This window comes from Rhinoraja longicauda, chromosome 38 (assembly GCF_053455715.1).
Source record: "Rhinoraja longicauda isolate Sanriku21f chromosome 38, sRhiLon1.1, whole genome shotgun sequence".
In the NCBI taxonomy this organism is placed as follows: Eukaryota; Metazoa; Chordata; class Chondrichthyes; order Rajiformes; family Arhynchobatidae; genus Rhinoraja; species Rhinoraja longicauda.
This window is the reverse complement of record NC_135990.1, coordinates 11,804,592-11,826,234: the sequence shown is the minus strand read 5'-3', so window position 1 is coordinate 11,826,234 and position 21,643 is coordinate 11,804,592. Positions and strand designations below refer to the sequence as shown.

Sequence of the window (21,643 nt, the reverse complement as noted above, 5' to 3'; positions counted from 1 at the left end):
TCTCCCGCTGACCACGTGGGTTTCCTCTAGGTACTCTGGATTCTATTTTAACGGGGTTTGTATTTTAATTGGCCTCTGTAAACTACCCTTAGTATATAGGGAGTGGGTAAGAAAGTGGGATAACATATCACGAGTGTAAACGGGCGATCGCTGGTCGGTCTGGACCTGATGGGCGAAAGGCCTGTAGCCATGCTGTCGCTCTAAACTAAACTAAACTAAACTAACCTAAAATCACTCCATAAAACAGTTGTGTCAATGGGAAAGAAGGTTTAGGGGCGAGAGAGTTTCAGACGAGCAATATAAAAAAATTTTCCTGCAGGATTTTCAAAAGGAAAGATTTTAATAGCAAAAGGTTTATTTTTGTTATTGCAAGCTAAAAATACTAAAGATTGTATGTTATATTGTTCAATGGAATATCAATAGAAGTGATTGCTTTTCAATTTCTATGGCCACCTGCTGTGAAACTGACCACTTATTTAAGAGACAAAGATGCCTGATTGCTGCAAGAAGGTTACATGGAAACAGTTTTTTCCCCTCTAGTCTATTTTTTCCCCCTCAAGACAGCTTTTTTTTCTCTGCTTGTCAATTGCCCAAGTAACTTTTAAGTGGCTCTCTAGTTCTTGATCGAAATTGCATTATAACCAGTTTGGCCCACATTATACAAAGTGTTCCCGAATTAATCAAACGTATTATATCTGATTAGCGTTATGGATACACACGTTCTAACAATGTATAAACATTGTTCTGCTTTTTGTGTGGTAGATATTCTTCCAGCTGTTCTCACTTATTTTGCATGAAATCTAACCATGAAGCTCAACAATTATGGTCTTAATCGTACAGAGATTTACCAATGTTGTAATTCAAAGTTTCTAACTGCTTACTTGTTAGAATACCTATTTTATATTTATGTTTGAAGAATGGTCCCAACCCGAAACGTCACCTATCCATGTTCTCCAGAGATGCTGCCCGAACCACTAAGTCACTCCAGTATTCTTTGAAACGTCACCTGTCCATGTTCTCCAGAGATGCTGCCTGACCCATTGAGTTACTCCAGCACTCTGTGAAACGTCACCTATCCATGTTCTCCAGAGAGGTTGCCTGACCTGCTGAGTTACTCCAGCACTCTGTGAAACGTCACCTGTCCATGTTCTCCAGGGATGCTGCCTGACCCACTGAGTTACTCCAGCACTTTGTGTCTTTTTTGTAAACCAGCATGTGCAGCTCCTTGTTTCCACTTATATCTATGTTCCATGTTTTCATTTGTTCATTTGTCATTTGCAAAATTACTTAGAAACAAATATTTCACCCATTTCTATATGTAGGACCTGTATGTGCAAGAGCAACACGCATTGATTTATGGACTGCCTGGCCCAGCTCTGAAGTGTGTTAGACTGATGATTATTTTAGAAGTCAAAGAGCTGTGCGTGGTGCAATAAACGTGTGGTAATCTTTAAATGCAGCTTCCAGTGGCACTGTTCTGAAGCATTGATGTGCTTTGGATCATGGAGCAAAGATGGTGTGATTCACTGTGTCGCTGACCCGAGTTACACTAACATGTTGGTAAAGTCGTTACAGAGGAGCAAGTCGAAGTAATCCATCGTGCTTGCTGGTAACTATCCAGACTATTCCTTGGCATGGAGTGGAATATCTATCTATCTATAGAAGTTGGGAGGCCATGTTGCAGTTATATAAGAAGTTGGTGAGACTGCATTTAGAGTATTGTGTTCAGTTCTGGGCACAGTTCCTCCAAAGAATAGATATTCTTGCTATTGAGGGCGTGCAACGTAGGTTTACTAGGTTAATTCCCGGAATGGCGGGACTATCATATGTTGAAAGACTGGAGCGACTAGGCTTGTATACACTGGAATTTAGAAGGATGAGAGGAGATCTTATCGAAACGTATAAGATTATTAAGGGGTTGGACACGTTAGAGGCAGGAAACATGTTCCCAATGTTGGGTGAGTCCAGAACAAGGGGTCACAGTTTAAGAATAAGGGGTAGGCCATTTAGAACTGAGATGAGGAAAATCTTTTTCAGTCAGAGAGTTGTGAATCTGTGGAATTCTCTGCCTCAGAAGGCAGTGGAGGCCAATTCTCTGAATGCATTCAAGAGAGAGCTAGATAGAGCTCTTAAGGATAGCGGAGTCAGGGGTACAGGGAGAAGGCAGGAACGGGGTACTGATTGGGAATGATCAGCCATGATCACATTGAATGGCGGTGCTGGCTCGAAGGGCCGAATGGCCTTCTCCTGCACCTATTGTCTATTGTCTATAACCCTTATAGGAAAGATATTGTCAAGCTTGAAAGGGTTCAGAGAAGATTTATGAGGGTGTTGCCAAAACTAAAGGGCCTGAGCTACAGAGAGAGATTGAGTAGGCTGGGTCTCTATTCCTTGGAGCGCAGGAGGACGAGGGGTGATCTTAGAAAGGTGTATAAAATCATGAGAGGAATGGATTGTGTTGATGCACAGAATCTTTTACCCAGAGTAGGGGAGTTGAGGACCAGAGGACATCGGTTAAAGGTGAAGGGGAAAAGATTTAATACGAATCTGAGGAGTAACTTTTTCACACAGAGGGTGGTGGGTGTATGGAACAAGCTGCCAGAGGGGGTAGTTGAGGCTGGGACTATCCCAATGTTTAAGAAACAGTTAGACATGGATAGGACAAGTTTGGAGGGATATGGACCAGGCGCAGGCAGGTGGGACTAGTGTAGCTGGGACATGGTGGCCGGTGTGGGCAAGTTGGGCCAAAGGGCCTGTTTTCACACTGTATCACTCTATGACTCTATCCCTCAGCAGCAGAGGACAATTCAGTGGGAGTGGGCGTAAAGGTAGTTAGGATTAGGGTGGAGGGGAAGTAGCATATCAGGGGGGGAACATACCCATAGAAGAAAATAGTGCTGTCTTGAAGAATTTATAAATCATTTCATTTTTGAAAAGTCATATTCTTTCCTTCTGAGCTGTCACAGAACATATTTAATCTCTTGACAGTGTTTCCAAAATACCACCCAGAAATGGAATTGAGTGAAATTCTGGGGCGACTGCCAGATTTAACATGGTTGCTCTGCTTGAGATTATATTCCATTGCTCTGCAACTCTGAAACCATTGAATATTTGCTCCTCGGGATCGACACGCGCTCCAGGAGACTGCTTTGACTCATTCCATTCCAATCTGTGCAGAAGGAGCCAGCACAACTGCCACAGGAGATTCTATTATCTCCCCCACCCACCCCACTAACACTTTCTAAATCGTGCTTGTGTGTGTCTGTGTCTTTAGTTTAGTTTAGAAGATACAGCGCGGAAACAGGCCCTTCGGCCCACCGGGTCCGCGCCGACCAGCGATCCCCGCACATTAACACTATCCTGCACCCACTAGGGACAATTTTTACATTTACCCAGCCAACTAACCTACTGGGCGGCATGTTGGCGCAGCGGTAGAGTTGCTGCCTTACAGCGAATGCAGCGCCGGAGACTCCGGTTCGATCCTGACTACGGGCGCCGTCTGTACGGAGTTTGTACGTTCTCACCGTGACCTGCGTGGGTTTTCACCGAGATCTTCGGTTTCCTCTCACTCTCCAAAGAAGTGCAGGTATGTAGGTTAATTGGCTGGGCAAATGTTTAAAAAAAAAAAATTGTCCCTAGTGGGTGTGGGATAGTGTTAGTGTGCGGGGATCGCTGGGCGGCGCGGACCCGGTGGGCCGAAGGGCCTGTTTCCGCGCTGTATCTCTAAATCTAAATCTAAACCTGCACGTCTTTGGAGTAGGGGAGGAAACCGAAGATGTCGGAGAAAACCCACGCGGGTCACGGGGAGAACGTACAAACGCCGCGCAAACAGCACCCGTAGTCGGGATGGAACCCGGGTCTCCGGCGCTGCTTTCGCTGTAAGGCAGCAACTCTATCCACTGTGACCACCCAGTTAACATGATCGTTCATAGACTCTCACATGTGAATCAATAATCCATAGCTGCCTCTCTTCTCCACACATCCCGTGACTGACATTCATTGCCCTGCCAGACTGCTTATCTCACAGCAAATCCTGAATGAATCAACATTTCATCAGGAAGCCTCCCGTCTCAACATAGATTCTGCTTCCTTACCTCCCTCATCCTATCCTTCCTGGTCTTAGATTGGCTTACCAAGATTTTTCTTTTAGTGTTTTCTTTTGTTTTAAAACTTCCCAGACATTCGCTGCCCAATTTCCTACTCCCTGACAAAACTTGAACAGGCAGGCGTTAGTTTAATTGTTTCAATGTTCTGCTTGCTGGCTTTCCATCTTCCACCGTGTGCATCCGAACAGCTAGCTTGTTACTCTCATCCCTGCCGACTTTCTGCTGCTCCGCCTTCCCCGAGTATCCCATGTTCTCCATCCATGGAATTGTAATATTCTGGATCTTCTTTTCATTCCACATAATGAGAGTCTTTGTTGAAAATAGAAAGCTACGTCCAAAAGGTGTTGTCAATCCTCCATGGTCCTCTTTTTATTTAATACTATACACCCAAACCTTGTCCCGGTATCTTGGATGAAGCCTCACTGTGTAACACCTGCCTGAAATGCGTGTAACTCGGGAGAACCTTTACTGCCCAGTCTTTAGTCAAGGGTCAACTCTATGTCCCGGAACGGAACAATGAAATTCGTACTTGCAGCAGCACAACAGATATGTAAACATATTACTCGGTAAAATCCATCATAAACAGCAGAAAAAATCAGTGTATGTGTGTGTGTATGTGCATGTATATGTGTGTGTATGTGTGCGTGTATATGTGTGCCTCTATATGTGTGTGTGTGTGTATAGATGTGTGTCTGTGTGTATATGTGTGTGTATATGTGCATGTATATGTGTGTGTATGTGTGTGCCTCTATATGTGTGTGTGTGTATATGTGTGTGCATGTGTGTGTGTGTGAATGTGTGCGTGTATATGTGTGCCTCTATATGTGTGTGTGTGTATATGTGTGTGTGAATGTGTGCGTGTATATATAATAATAATAATAATAAGCATTTATTTTATATAGCGCCTTATCAGGTGCTCAAAGCGCTTTACATAAACAATCAAACATAAAAACAAACAGACAAACTATCCTAACGGAGAAGCGGCGAATAAACAACGCCAGCGTCCTCTCACGTCAGGGTCCGGCAGTAGACAACAAAAAGCACAGGACACACAGATACAGTTTTTACACAATTTTTTACACAAACAGCCATCACAGTGATTGCTCTAGGAACACCCTCACTGTGATGGAAGGCAAAGTCTTATCTCCTCCTGATTTCTTCTCCCGTGTATAGGTGTGTGTGTGTGTGTATATGTGTGTGTATATGTGCATGTATATGTGTGTGTATATGTGTGTGCCTCTATATGTGTGTGTGTGTGTATATGTGTGTGTGTATGTGTGTGTGTGTGAATGTGTGCGTGTATATGTGTGCCTCTATATGTGTGTGTGTGTATAGGTGTGTGTCTGTGTGTGTATATGTGCATGTATGTGTGTGTATATGTGTGTGTATATGTGTGCCTCTATATGTGTGTGTGTGTGTATGTGTACACTGAACTTTTTTGTTGTATCTTTGTATATATATACAAACTTTTCATAATAATATATATCTTTTATATATTTATATATTATAATATGTATTATAATTCTAACATTAATATACATTTTCTATATATTAAATATAAAAATAATATAACAAATACGCACATATTTGTGAATAGACAATAATAGTGCAAACATAATGTTCCTACGTCACCCATTCCTTCTCTCCCGAGATGCTGCCTGACCTGCTGAGTTACTCCAGCATTTTGTGAATAAATCAATAATGTTCCTACGTCTGTATAGTTGGGAGCCCAGATGGAGGTTGTGGTGTTTAGTAGCCTGATGGTGCAGGACTTCCCAGAGATGGCCTGACTTTCCGGGCTGCCTCACTGGCCATCGAAGTGTCAGCTTGTAGCTGGACTGAAGATAGTTTGGAAGCTGGACTAACTCTTGAAGATAGTTTGGAAACCAGTTTGGGCTTTTATGGTAGTGAGCCACTTTTAAGTAAGTTTGGTCTCAGTCCAGTGTTCATGAGGTTTGGTTTTGCAATGTCCATGGTGTGATTTTTGAGCTCAGTGTCTGGGAGGCTAATCCATTGCCAAACCCACTGCACAAGATTGGAATAACTCATTTTGATTTTCGTTAATAATTTTACTTGTAGCTTCGCTTGGGACTGAGATGAGGAAAAATGTTTTCACCCAGAGAGTTGTGAATCTGTGGAATTCTCTGCCACAGAAGGCAGTGGAGGAAAATTCACTGGATGTTTTCAAGAGAGAGTTAGATTTAGCTCGTAGGGCTAACGTAATCATGGGATATGGGGAGAAAGCAGGAACCGGGTACTGATTTTGGATGATCAGCCATGATCATATTGAATGGCGGTGCTGGCTTGAAGGGCTGAATGGCCTACTCCTGCACCTATTTTCTAGGTTTCTATTCAGCTACCTAAGAGAAAAGCTAATACTCTTCAGCATATACTTGAACTGCTGTACAATGAAGCATTTATTTAAAGAGATGAACTAGACCACACGAGAGTGCTGCGTACAGTTTTGGTCACCAGTGTAAATATGTGATGCCTCGGGAGAGGGCGGGAAGAGTAGGTTTGCAAGAAGGCCGCCACACTTGAACATGAGGAAAGATTGGATAGACTCTGGCTTTCTGTTACACACAGGCTGATGGCAGAGTGAACCAAGGTGAATACAATTCTGCAGGACTGAGGGGATCAAAAGCAGTAGGTAGCAGAAGTTGGTAAAGGTTCTCATCCAGAAGGTGTTTGGGCTCTGGGACCTGCAGTGGAAAGTGATGAAAAATGCATGAATGCTCGCTGCCTTTCAATACCTGCATCTGTGCTGGCACACAATTACAGTGGTTAAAGGGCATCTGGACATCTATGTGGGTTAGAGGGATACGAGCCAAATGCAAGCAAATGGGACTAGCCCGGAATGCCAACTTAGACAGCATGGACAAGGTGTGCCGAAAGGCCTGTTTCCGTGCTGTATAACTATGACGTTGTAAGATTTTGACTTTGAACTTTGACTTTAGAGATACAGCGCGGAAACAGGCCCATCGAGTCTGTGCCGATCAGCTATCACCCAGTGTAAGAAGGGTCTCGACCCGAAACGTCACCCATTCCTTCCCTCCTGAGATACTGCCTGACCCGCTGAGTTACTCCAGCATTTTGTGAATAAATACCTACGATTTGTACCAGCATCTGCAGTCATTGTCTTATATCACCCAGTAAACTAGCACTGTCCTGCACACGAGGAGCAATTTACAGCAGTCAGTCAACCTACAAACCTGTACGTTTTTTGGAGTGTGGGAGGAAGCCAAAGAAAACCCACTCGCCCCAGGGAGAATGTCCAAACTCTGTACAGACAGCACCCGTAGTCAGAATCAAACCCGGATCTCTGGCAACGATAGGCAGCAACTCTACCGCTGTGCCGCACTTAAAATCTGTCTCCATGATGGCGACGTTAATTTGGCCAGCTGCTTTTCATCTCACATACTCATGATGATTGAAAAGCCCTCTTTTGTCTTGCATTTTTCATGATTTGATGGATGAGCCGAGCGCTTTTCTTCATCTGAGGTTGCTGCCCTTGTTAATGGCTCTCCCTGCTGCATTTACACTGTACACGCTGTTAACTTGATTTATCCACATTAAAATCCATCTGTGTTCTAACCGGTGCGTTTAATTAGCTCCAATACATAGAAACCCCTTTCACACCGGGCTATTGAGCTTGCTGTCATCAGATGTTGGAGATTATTCCTCCTCCCTTTTCAGCATGAATAGTTCAAATTGTATAGATCCACAAGGATGTGGAGTTTCATTAATCATTGTCTTTCTATCACATGGTTGATATAAAATCCATGCAGAACTGATTTTGTTTCCCACAGCGAATGCTGAGAAAAAAATATTTTAAAAAACTTTATAATTGAGTGCATATTTTTGCTGTACCAATGTTGCTGATATTTAATCAGCATCATTTAGACTTATCATTCTGTCCACTGGCACTGTTTAAAACTTAATTTGAATTAAAGGGAAGTAAGCAATTGTATGTTGGCTGGTAATTCCCTCCATTGCAGCTGACTTGGGGGAAAGCACTGACTAATCAAACAGGTTTCAGTAGGAAAATAACTGCAGATGCTGGTACAAATCGAAGGTATCACAAAATGCTGGAGTAACTCAGCCGGTCAGGCAGCATCTCTGGAGAGAAGGAATGGGTGACGTTTCGGGTCGAGACCCTTCTTCAGACTGATGTCAGGGGGCGGGACAAAGGAAGGATATAGGTGGAGATAGGAAGACAGTGGGAGAACTGGGAAGGAGAGGGGGAAGAGAGGGACAGAGGAACTATCTAAAGTTGGAGAAGTCGATGTTCATACCGCTGGGCTGCAAGCTGCCCAAGCGAAAACAGGTTTCAGTGATACTTTACAGTTATAAATTCAGAATCATACGGAATGGCAACAGGCCCTTTGGCCCAACTTGCCCGTTCCGACCGAGATGCCCCATCTACACTAGTCTTACCTACCCGCGTTTACCTTATTGTCACGTGTACCGAGGTACAGTGAAAAGATTTTTTGGCCCGTATCTTTCTTAACCTTTCCTATCCATGTAACTGTCCAAATGTATTTTAAACGTTCATTATTGTTCCTGCCTCCTCTGCCAGATCGTTCCCTATACCCATCATCCTCTGTGCGAAAAAAGTTGCCCCTCAGGTTCTTACTAAATCTTTCCCCTCTCACCTTAAACCTATGTCCCCTGGTTCTTGATTCCCCTGCTCTGTGCATCTACCCTGTCTATCCTTACATCTACTCTTATCTATTTGATAAGTCTTTTGTATACATGGTATAATCTCAATTCATCCACATAGTTTTAATCTTCCATAAAAGCATCAGTGGAAGTTCAATGCCCTCTGATCATTAAAATTAATATTAGTTTAATTAAATTAGCCCGTTTAATTATAACATTGTAACAGAATTCAATGAACTATAATGGTGGATATCACCACAACAAATATGAGGTAACAGAAACCCAATGCCAAGCATCGAGCTACCCAGATCTATATAGGTCGACACAGAGCCTATGAAACCTTCTGTGGAATGCCATTCAGTCATCATGAGCAAGTTAAATGAAGCACTAATGTAATCTTGACTTACTTAGACCTGGCCTCTTCACCCTCCCGAGTGAACTCCTCAATTTCCCCTGAGTGATGTGACTTCATGTGTTGATCAGACCGTTCCAATTAGGATGGCCTTATTTATTTTTGACTTGCCATCTGCAAGTAGAATCTGCACATGACATTCTGAGAGAGGGACTGTTGTATTTCTTGGCATTTGCCATTATTAGTCTGATAGCTTTTATCTGCACTCCCTCGTAATGCATCTATCTATATACTAAAACTCTCGTTTGTTATCTTGTTTGTGACTGAACTTCAGCCAAAACGGTACACGACAGCGCGACAATTTTCGGCCCACCTTACTCACCGTCGTCACTTCAGTGATAATGCAAGTAGTTTTATTGAAGTCGGTGTTATATTTTTAAAGTTATTCACATTTTAAAGTTTAAAAGGAGGGGAGGGGAGGGGAGCAGGGAGGGAGGGGGGAGTGGGGGAGAAGGGAGAGGGGAGGGGGGGGTTACCCAATGCTTGCAGGTCAAGGGAGGTAGGAAACAGAGGATTCCCTGAAGAGAAAATGTAATTAGCAAATCCTTTTCTAATGGTAATTAGATACTCTTCAGCTGTTTATCTCATTGGTAATTGGATGCTTTACAAATGGTTCCCCCTTCCCACCAGGGAGAAAGATGGTCTTCACTATAGTGCATTATATTATCGAGCTTTAATACTTTGTGAAAGAGTAACAATAGACCAAGGATGTGTGATTTGAAATCTTATACTCTAATTGATCAAAAACGGCGTATCTTGTAGATTTTCAAATAGATTTTGCTGAATGCGCTCCATCCATATTATGATGCCTAGGTCAAAGGAAATGATTAGTGTCTGGGATTTGTGACTTTATAAATACCAAAAATGATCAAAAACACATCAAACTCTTAGATACGGCAATTTTTAGATTTAGATTTTAGAGATACTGGGCAGAAACAGGCCCTTCGGCCCACCAAGTCCGTGCCGACCAATAATCACCCCATACACGAGCACTATCCTACACACTAGGGACAATTTACAGAAGCCAATTAACCTACAAACCTGTACGTCTTTGGAATGTGAGAGGAAACCAGAGCCCCCGGATAAAACCCACATGGTCAATAAGAATAGGAAGGCAGAGTATTATCTGAATGGTGTCAAGTTAGGAAAAGGGAATGTACAACGAGATCTGGGTGTCCTAGTGCATCAGTCACTGAAAGGAAGCATGCAGGTACAGCAGGCAGTGAAGAAAGCCAATGGAATGTTGGCCTTCATAACAAGGGGAGTTGAGTATAGGAGCAAAGAGGTCCTTCTGCATTTGTACAGGGCCCTAGTGAGACTGCACCTGATGTACTGTGTGCAGTTTTGGTCTCCAAATTTGAGGAAGGATATTCTTGTTATTGAGGGCGTGCAGCGTAGGTTCACTAGGTTAATTCCCGGAATGGCGGGACTGTCATATGTTGAAAGACTGGAGCGATTAGGCTTGTATACACTGGAATTTAGAAGGATGAGAGGGGATCTTATCGAAATATATAAGATTATTAAGGGGTTGGACACGTTAGAGGCAGGAAACATGTTCCCAATGTTAGGGGAGTCCAGAACAAGGGGCCACAGTTTAAGAATAAGGGGTAGGCCATTTAGAACTGAGATGAGGAAAAACTTTTTCAGTCAGAGAGTTGTGAATCTGTGGAATTCTCTGCCTCAGAAGGCAGTGGAGGCCAATTCCCTGAATGTATTCAAGAGAGAGCTAGATAGAGCTCTTAAGGATAGCAGAGTCAGGGGGTATGGGGAGAAGGCAGGAACGGGGTACTGATTGAGAATGATCAGCCATGATCACGTTGAATGGCGATGCTGGCTCGAAGGGCCAAATGGCCTCCTCCTGCACCTATTGTCTATTGTCACACGGAGAATGTACAAACTGTGTACTGTCAGCACCTGTGGTCGGGATCGAACTCAAGTCTCTGGAGCTGAAAGGCAGCAACTTTACCACTGTGCCAGCATGCCATCCTATAAGAATGTACTTGACACCTGTAAACAAAATATACGCAGAACATTCCAACAAGGAGACTTGTTGAATATATAGAGTACTATGGTGTATAAACAGTGAAACAAACTAAATAGATATATTTGATTTAGGTCATGTAACTTGTGTTATCTTTCATGGTGAATAGACTAATAATTAATAACATTTACCCATATTATTGGTAGATATCCTCATTATTTCAGCTGGGAACTAAATGGTCCTGGTACCTTCAATCTGTCAAAAGAAAGCAACTGCAGGAAAAGTTGGAAACCTGGTTCTATTTGTGAATCCTCAGAAGCTTTCAATATTTTGTAAGGCCCCTGTCTGCCCAGTTATAGGGGGGGAAAATAAAAACGCACATGACATGCACGTTGGAGATCGAAAATCACAGCGGAAAATGCTGAGAAGGAACTGAAGATAGACTGATAATTGTACCAGTTCCAAACAAGCATTTCACCTGGAGAATTTTTTTCTTTCCCTGGATGCCATCTGCATTTCTCAGTCGACACAAAAAGCTGGAATAATTCAGCGGGACAGGCAGCATCTCTGGAGACGTTTCGGGTCGAGACCCTTCTTCAGACTGAGGAAGGGTCTTGTCCCGAAACGTCACCCGTTCCTTCTCTCCAGAGATGCTGCCTGTCCAGCTGAGTTACTCCAACTTTTTGTGTCGACTGAGAAATGCAGATGGCATCCAGGGAAAGAAAAAAATTCTCCAGGTGAAATGCTTGTTTGGAACTGGTACAATTATCAAGCACTTTGATAACAGGAGCAAAGGAGAAATATAAGAGCTGTTTCATTAAAGAAGCATATGTGGATGAAATGATGGGAGAAATGAACGGGAAAATGAGAGCTGTCTGAATAGCTGAGGCTGTGGGACTTAAATAGATCTGTAATTAAATAGGAGAAGCTAAAACAAGATAGGGACCTCAGACTAATAACCAGACCGACCAAAAAGGGTAGACATCTACTTCAACAGACATCTGCTTCAACATAGGAGCAGCGTTAGGCCATTCGGCCCATTAAGTCTGCTCCGCCATTTGATCATGGATGAGCTATTTTCAACCTTCTCAACCCACATTCTCCTGCCTTCTCCCTGTAACCTTTGACGCCCTTACTAATCTAGAATGTATCGTTCTCTGCTTTAAAAATACCCAATGACTTCTTGTCACCACCATCTGTGGCAATGAATTCCACCCTCTGTCTAAAGAGATTCCTCCTCATCTCCAATGTAAAGATTGGGGATAAAGATCCCATTGAGTCTGAAGAAGGGTCTCGACCCGAAACGTCACCCATTCCTTCTCTCCCGAGATGCTGCCTGACCTGCTGAGTTACTCAGCAGATGTGTCGGAATGGTAGCAACATCACCTAGTGGTCACCCCCAAGAACTACACCAGTCAATTGTAGTGCAAACCTTATGGATTGTAACATCTAGTCCTACTAATCAATCAGCATTTTGTGAATAAATACCTCCATTGTAAAGATGCGTCCTTTTATTCTGAGGCTGTTCCCTCTGGTGCTAGACTCTCCCACTACCACAAACATCCTCTCCACATCCACTTGATCCAGGCCTCGACTAGTTTTTTTGAACAAGTGGGTTAAACCCCTCAGGTGGAAATTGCTTTAAAGTTCGTCGGCAAATTGACAGAATTGTTCGAAATTAGTCAATAATGACAATTTTTTAATTCACTTAAATTCGGTAAGAGGGAATTATATTCTGTATCTCAATTCTGGGGCAGTGGTTTGCGAATTTGTCAGGGTGAATCACCATAGCCCGAATGACCTATACACAGGTTGCCTGTATAAATATTTCAGTGACCTGCTGCACAAAGTACTGCTGTCGTTTCATTTCTGTGTTAATCACGGTGTCTCATTTAATTTCCATGGTCGCTAGAATTCCTTGGTGGAATGGTCTGGATGATTAATGAAGTCAATCTCAGGTTATTGAGTATAACTGCACTGCTGGGTTAGACACTGTGTAGACGTGAATGAGGCAGGAGTTGGATCGGCAGAGGGTGGTGCAGCGGGTAGAGCTGCTGCCTCACAGCGCCAGAGACCCGGGTTCAATCCTGACCTCGTGAGGAATTTGCATGTTCTCCCTGTGACCACGTGCGTTTCCCCCCGGGTGCTCCGGTTTCTCGCCACACCCCTAAGGCTAAGCCGTGCAGGTCTGTAGGGTAATTGGCCTCTGTATTTTGCCCCCTAAGTGCAGGGCATGGATAGAAAGTGGGGCAACATTGAAATAGTATGAGCAGGTAATTGATGGTCGGCGTGAAGTCGGTGTGATGAAGGACCTGTTTCCATGCTGTGTCTCTAAACTAAAGTAAAATCAAAGCCAAACCACACCTCCAAATGGGTGGAATGGTAAAGCCTGCACATGATTTGTTTTACAGGTAGCTTTGAGAAAAGCTGCAATGTACGGTCTCAGTTGTACAGGGCCTTGGTGAGACCGCTCCTGGAGTATTGTGTGCAGTTTTGGTCTCCTAACCTGAGGAAAGACGTTCTAGCCTTAGAGGGAGTACAGAGAAGGTTCACCAGATTGATCCCTGGGATGGCGGGACTTTCATATGAGGAAAGACTGGATAGACTGGGCTTGTACTCGCTGGAATTTAGAAGACTGAGGGGGGATCTTGTAGAAACATATAAAATTCTTAAGGGGTTGGAGAGGCTAGATGCGGGAAGATTGTTCCCGATGTTGGGGGAGTCCAGAACCAGGGGTCACAGCTTAAGGATAAGGGGGAAGTCTTTTAGGACCGAGATGAGAAAACATTTCTTCACACAGAGAGTGGTGAGTCTGTGGAATTCTCTGCCACAGAAGGTAGTTGAGGCCAGTTCATTGGCTATATTTAAGAGGGAGTTAGATGTGGCCCTTTTTGCTAAAGGGATCAGGGGGTATGGAGAGAAGGCAGGTACAGGCTACTGAGCTGGATGATCAGCGATGATCATATTGAATGGCGGTGCAGGCTCGAAGGGCCGAATGGCCTACTCCTGCACCTAGTTTCTATGTGACTTTGTGACCTTTATGCTCAAAGTCTAGACTGATAAGCCTTCTTTACCACTCTGATTGTATTGCCACTTTCAGGGAGCTATGGACATGCAAGTGTGAACTTGCACCAATACCCCAGCGCTTCCAGCAGAGCTGTTTCTGTCCACTGACCTGAATCAGTTCAGTTCAGTGGAGACTACCAGCCTTTACCAGGTTTATTATTGCCATGTGTACTGAGGTACAGTGAAAAGCTTTGTTCTGAATGCTCGCCAATCAAATCACATAAGACTGCACATATCGTTTGCATCTTTCCCCTTTGCTCCATTGGACTGGAGTTTGAACTGATTGTATCTATATTTGGTACATCTGAACTGTTTTGGATATCTTGCAAAACGATGCTTTTCACTGTACCTCGGTACACATGACTATAAACAATCTAAACCTAACCCATAAATACAATCAAGTCTAACTCAAGTACAATAGGCTGAGCGAAGGGAGAGATACAGAGTGCAGGATATAGTTCTCAGCATTGTAACGCAAGAGTCCCATGGACAAAGTCCAATGTCCACCATGGGGTAGAGGTGGCAGTGGCCTAGTTTACGGAAGTACCATTCAGAAGACTGATAACAGAGGGGAAGATGCTATTCCTGAGTCTGGTGGTGTGCACTTTCAATCTTCTGCCCTCTGGGAACGGGGAGAAGCGGGAATGGCTGGGGTGGGAAAGGTCTTTAAGAATAATCAATGTTGGCTTTGAGGTAAGTACACAGTGATCTACATTGAAGCAGGGGGTTTCCTATGCCAGTTATTTCATCAGGTTTTGGTGTGTGGAGCATGTTGTGGCCTCTCATCAATGACATCGGTTTAGTTTATAGTCACGTGTACCGAGGAGGTACAGCGAAAAGCCTTTGTCAGTCTGAAGACGTGTCGATAAACTGCGACCATGTGGTCCTCACCAGTCACGGTTAAGACCGCTTCTGCAGTAGTCCAGTGGTGAGTCAGCAGTGATAAACCTGAGGACCACTGAAGTATGCGCCCATTTCCACGTATTTTGAGCTCCAGTGACACAATCACACTCCATCGAAAGCCACTCCCCGAGTCCTTTATTTATTACAATCCCACTCGGGACTAACCATGTCCAGTGATAACTTAGCATCAGCCTTGTGGAATGAGATTGTACGTATGTTTTTCACACTCATAAGGTTATAAGGACTTAAGTGAAAGGTATAGAATCAGGCCATTCGGCCCATCAAGTCTACTCCGCCATTCAATCATGCCTGATCTATCTCTCCCTCCTAACCCCATTCTCCTGCCTACTCCCTATAACCTCTGGCATCTGTACTAATCAAGAATCTATCTATCTCCGCCTTAAGAATATCCACTGACCCTCTCCACAGCCTTCTGCGGCAAAGAATTCCACAGATTCACCACCCTCTGACTAAAGAAATTTCTCCTCATCTCCTTCCTAAAAAAACGTCCTTTAATTCTGAGGCAGAGACCTCTGGTCCTAGACTCTCCCACTAGTGGAAACATCCTCTCCACATCCACTCTATCCAGGCCTTTCGCTATTCTGTACGTTTCAATGAGGTCCCCCCTCATTCTTCTAAACTCCAGCGAGTACAGGCCCAGTGCCGACCAACGCTCATCCTGGGATCGTTCTTGTAAACCTCCCCTGGACCTTCTCCAGAGCCAGCACATCCTTCCTCAGATACGGTGCCCAATATTGCTCACTATATTCCAAATGCGGCCTTACCAGCGCCTTTTAGAGCCTCAGCATTACATCCCTGTTTTTGTCTACAAGCCCACTTGAAATAAATGCTCGCATTGAGTTTGCTTATTAACTTTTTGGGAATCCTGCACCAGCACTCCCAAGTCCCTTTGCACCTCCGATTTCTGGATTCTCTCCCCATTTAGAAAATAGTCTACTCCCAAAATGTAGTACTCAAAGGGGGAAAAAAAGACTCATAAAGTTGCTGGAGTAACTCAGTGGATCAGGCAGCATCTCTGGAGATCATTGATCGGTGACATTTCGGGTCAGGGCCTACTTCAGACTGAAGAAGGCGCCTGAAATGTTGCCTTATCCATATTCTCCAGAGATGCTGCCTGATAGACAATAGACAATAGACAATAGGTGCAGGAGTAGGCCATTCAGCCCTTCGAGCCAGCACCGCCATTCAATGCGATCATGGCTGATCACTATCAATCAGTACCCCGTTCCTGCCTTCTCCCCATACCCCCTCACTCCGCTATCCTTAAGAGCTCTATCCAGCTCTCTCTTGAAAGCATCCAACGAACTGGCATCCACTGCCTTCTGAGGCAGAGAATTCCACACCTTCACCACCCTCTGACTGAAAAAGTTCTTCCTCATCTCCGTTCTAAATGGCCTACCCCTTATTCTCAAACTGTGGCCCCTTGTTCTGGACTCCCCCAACATTGGGAACATGTTATCTGCCTCTAATCCGCTGAGTTACTCCAGCACTCTGGGTGTCTTTTCCTTTAGTTAACCGGCATCTGCAGTTCCTTGTGTTTCCACTTTAAAACGTTTGCAAGTCAATTCCGGATAACATTAGTTACGATACGGGTTGTGGATCGTTGCCCAGCCTGCCTGCCTGCCATGCATCGGTTTAAACGTGTGAACCAAATCTTCGGGGGCTTTTATTAATTGTGTGTGTCTCCCTCCTTGCCCAGGTGCTGCTGTTTTTTCAAGAGGAAAAGGAAGAAGAGTAACACTCGACACAAATGACTGCAGCTGTCCATGGACTGCGAGGCGCTCCTTGCATGTTCAACTCCCTTCATTTCAGACGGAAACGCCACCTGACTGGTTGAGAAGCTTCAGACTGATGACCTTTGTTTTGTTTCGTTTTTTTGCCTGTGCCTACATGTTCCTCCGACTGGGAAAGGATCCTTCTCCTTCGACACTCAGGCTCAATTGCACTTCTTCATGCGATGGATTTTTCCCTCCTCCCTCCCCCCCCCCCCCCCCCCAGCCCTGTGGGAGATGGGCCAGGCACCCAAACCCCCCTCCATCTCCTCCCCCCCTGGGCTTTTCCTGTTTTTCCCGGCCGTGGACAGACGGATGGGGGAGGAGGCCACCCCGGGAGATAGTCCCGCCACAAACCGAGAGGCTGGAAACTTGTGGGTGCAAACAGACTCTATGCAGAGACACCCACCTGGAGCAGGAGAAGACGGCCAAACTGACAATGGCAGTACAGGTGAAAATAGGTGCATTGTTGCAAAAAAAAATGGTTGTTCTATTTTGTGATGTAGCATACAAGCTGTGAGATACTTACAATCTATGTTTTTTTTTTTGTTTTATGCCAAGCCTTCATCCCATGCCCCATCCCACCTCTCCACCCGACTATTATGCCTTTTCTTGACCTTGTTTGGATCTTTCCAGGTGCCGCCAGATGTGTTTTGTGCATGCTGTCTGAAATCATTTTTAAGAGGAAGAGGTTGGCTCTTTTTGCTTTAAGGTGCACTTAATGTAGGAGAGGTGTGTGTGCGTGCTCGCGCGCGCGTGATCTCTCACTGGTATCTGATATCGATCAAGCCCCTCGTGGATAGTGATCACACACTGGCTGCTGCAGTAACCTCCAAGCCAGTACTGCCACTTTAAAATGTGTTTTTAGTTGAAATCTTGACGTTTATATCCAAAGAGCTGTGTTTCGGTGGAAACAATACAAAGTGGAACAGCATCAATTCCCCCCTGAGATTTTTTAATTTATTTTTAAGTGGGACGTCTACAAATGTCACGAGCATCTGATTTTAAGGACTGCTGCAAATCGGTTGCCAAAAATGAATGAACAGCTCATCACATGTTTGAGGTAGCTTCACTGGATTTAATAACACAAGTAGGTATTCGCACTGCGGAAGTGGTGTCCTCTCAAGGAACACACTTCCCACCTCAGCCAGGAACACTTTAAGCTTTTCCCTGTCCATCTCCCTCCTTGCGGTAAACGTACAACTGGTCTTAATCTTTCTAGGGTCCTGTAGAGTAGTGTTCTTTTGATAACCTGCAGATGTCGACTTGAAACGAATGAACCTATTGGGCTAGTGGGGGGGCAGGCTTTTCCACTGATTAGACAGGAGGCGTGTGTGTGAGGGTGGGTGGGTGGGTGGGAGCGGGAGGGGGGGGTGGGGGATTGTTAAAACAGAGGACTTATCCTCTGGTCTACTCTGAAATTAGATTCTTAAGCACGACCCCGTCCGTACCTGCTGGCCAGTGAGTGCGGGGGACTTTTCTTTTTTTTTGCTTAAGGCAGCTGTATCCTCAGGAAGCCGCAAAGTGCCTGTGGCTTTGCTCACCACCCTCGTGACGCCCTGCCGCAAGGCTGGCCAAGGGCCAAGCCTCGGGCAGTCCTGCAGGCGTACGTGCGGAAACCGACCATCGAAGCCCATTAAGCCGGCGCATCGCACTGATGCAGATTGAGCGTTGTGACGTTGCCAGAACGTGAAGCCAATCGCTGAGCCTTGGCACAGTCTCCGGAGATTGGCGATGCCACACAAGGGACTTGAGCTGCGTGTAATTCCGTAGTTTCTTTAGTGATGTGAACTCAACCAAAGTACTTCCAAAATGCAGTGAGCTCATCAAGGCGAAGTCCGGGATAGTCCTGCCCATGAGTATGGGGTTCATTGGAGTGTACCATGTTGTCATTATTAGCCATAGCATCCCAAAGCTCTTATTTCTCGCTCTGCGGTTGAAATGATGCAATATCACTTTGGAATTTGAGGCCCAGCGCAGTTGAGAAATACAAATGAACACACCAAGACATGGAGCGCCCTAAAGAAAGATCTGTAGGTCAAACACCCATCGGTCTTTGCTTGCAGTTCTGCATTTGTGAATTGTCAGGATAAATATCTGTGTCGACCTGGGTTAAAAAGCATGCTTTGCACCTGGAGTTTAAATTCTCGACTGACACACATCTGGGTGCAAGTCCCAAAGCTGCTCAATGCTTTAGCCCTGCAACCTCCTGTCGTCAGTAGGATGCAACAGCAAGCCATACATTCCACAGCATCGGGGGAAACGGCTGGCTTTGGTCATCTTGTGTTGCCGCACGCACTCTTTAATTTGCCCTGGAGTCGAGATGTTGCAGACTGAAGCACAACACTGTGCGCAGGGTCTGGAAGGAAGTGGCCTCGAGTAGCACTCTCAAGAGGTGTACAACTATTTGAATGTCTGTTTCTGGAGTCATCGTGCAAAAGTGTTAACACTTACCTGTTGAATATCCTGCTCTTTCTAACACTGAAAAGGTTGCTGGTCACCAGATTGTGGAGCAACGCTGTCCTAAATTGATTGTCGGAAAGTAATTATTTTGATTACTTTGAAAGTAATTGGAAAGTGTGGGCGGTGGTGGAAATGAGATGCAGTTTTGTAGAGACCGGGGTCCCAGTGTTCTGAACTCAACTGTTCGTACAAGCAGTCCGTTCCCCTGGCCAGTAACACATGCCAGTAGCACCCATTCCCTCTCTCCAAGTTGGAGAGTCAACAAACAATGACCAGGTCCAGCCAATAGTTTGCACTGCACCAACCTCCAAGGCTGTTGTGTTATGGACAGTTCCCATCTGAATTATCCAGGGATTCTGCCAGGCTGTCAGGTTAGCTTCGTAGTGCAACTATCTCCATACCATTCTGTTTACTAAATGGGAACAAACTACTCTTTAATTCAGAATTGCATAACTTGAATTTTGTTAGAGCAACATTTATTTCAATAAAATTGTCTCCTGTGTAGTTTTATTTATATTGCTTAATTCAAACCATTGTTAATACAATCTTCCTTTTCAGCCAAAATACAACTTTGAAGTAAGAGGTGTCGAAGACCCTACTTTTAGTTTGTGTTCTGGGCATCTTGCACCCACGGCATTTATACATTTAATTCATCATTTTTTGTGCTGTACAACTGGTGGGGAAATAGGGGAAGGAGCAAAATCCTAAGGGAACAATGGTAGACGCAGCCCCATGACAGAGAAGTACTTGGCATTGAAATTGTACGGGTGATATAAATTGTTGCACAAATTGCACTCATAGAACTGTTTGGGGCGGCCATGTAATAGGGTCCTAGAAACACTACTGAGGGTAGACACAAAATGCAGGAGTAACTCAGCGGGACAGGCAACATCCCTGGATAGAAGGAATGGGTGACGTTTCGGGTCGAGACGTGTCAGGTCGAGACCCAAAACGTCACCTATTCCATCTCCAGAGTTGCTGCCTGAACCGCTGAGTTACTCCAGCATTTTGTGTCCATCTTTGGTTTAAACCAGCGTCTGCAGTTCCTTCCGAAACACTACCAAAGGCCGGAACCTGAGAGTCTTCACAGTCCCTGATGTATCGTTGGCAAGTAACGCCCTAAATGAGCAGCGGGATTTTCTTTATAACCTTTGCAAGGCGAGCTGCAGATTGGCTTCTGGGTGTTAGTATGGTCAGAATACAAGGTGCCATAGCTCCCTGCATTACAGACAGATTTAGGCCCTATGCTATTCAGGAAACAGCATTATAAGAATAAAAAAGAATAAAGATTCTTGTGCTCATTACAAGCAATGTAATTGTACCACTTTTTTGTTACTCGATCCAACATACCTTTTCTTTAATCTTACCATTTTCATCCAAATGTTATTTAAACAAAAAGATTTGTTGAAAATGTTTATCTGCTTTATATGTTATCTTTGCATCTGAACTATTATGACATTCCCCTTTCAAATGTTCCTACTTTCTTGGCAACCTCTACATTGGTTTATAATTCACATGGTACAGTACAGATGAACGGTGGCAAAGATACAAAACTGGGCGACTGTTTTTGACTTCCAGAGGTCTTAATGTCTCCTGATGGATTCTATAAAAGTAAATAATGTTCCAATTAAGGTCTGGTAGAACAACTTTTAAACTACCTTTAGGAAGGTGTAAGATTAGTGAATTATTTCAAAAATGCCATGTTCTGCAAAAATGGAAGATGCCATGAAATGGATGGCCCACACAAAAGCATTGGCAATTCCTTCTTAAATGGATGGATCAAAACCGTTCTACTGACTAGCTCTCATATCCATCTCGATTATTCTCTCTGCCTCTAAGCGACGTTCTCTTTTAGTGTGAGTGTGCTAATGGCTAGGGGTTACACCATAGCAAAGGCACGAGGCTGCCAGGGTTGAGTTTTAGTTTAATGGTTGTTCAGCGGTCCAATGAAGACCCCCATCAGATGACCCTTGACGTGTGGTTTACATGGGGCACTCTCCTTCAATCTGTGCTGTAAGAACACATACTTGAATATAATTGTACAACAGTGGGCATTTAGAATTGGAGTGCAGCCTTTAATATCAGGTCATGTTAGGCAGAGGTGAATTCCAAACTTGCCCTGAGTCGACCACATGCTTCAGCTGTTTTGGTGCAATAATGCATTACAAGTCCATGAACCTTGAGTGCAGCCTTCATCTCCTCTCTGCCACACCACCCTCTCCAACATTCCTCCCTCTCAATGATTACTTAGTCAGGA

General features: G+C 44.5%; 1 protein-coding gene across 4 annotated transcripts in view; it reads left to right on the top strand.

Annotated features, from left to right (window-relative positions):
• The window catches only part of LOC144610957 (casein kinase I-like), a 229,582-nt gene extending 211,334 nt beyond the window's left edge, over positions 1-18,248 (top strand). For all 4 annotated transcript variants that reach the window (XM_078429994.1, XM_078429993.1, XM_078429990.1 and 1 more), the window contains one exon: positions 16,851-18,248. In XM_078429994.1, the coding sequence (XP_078286120.1) occupies positions 16,851-16,905 (55 nt within the window). In that variant the 3' untranslated portion in view covers positions 16,906-18,248. The remainder of the gene's footprint in view (positions 1-16,850) is intronic.
• Positions 18,249-21,643: the final 3,395 nt, after the last annotated feature.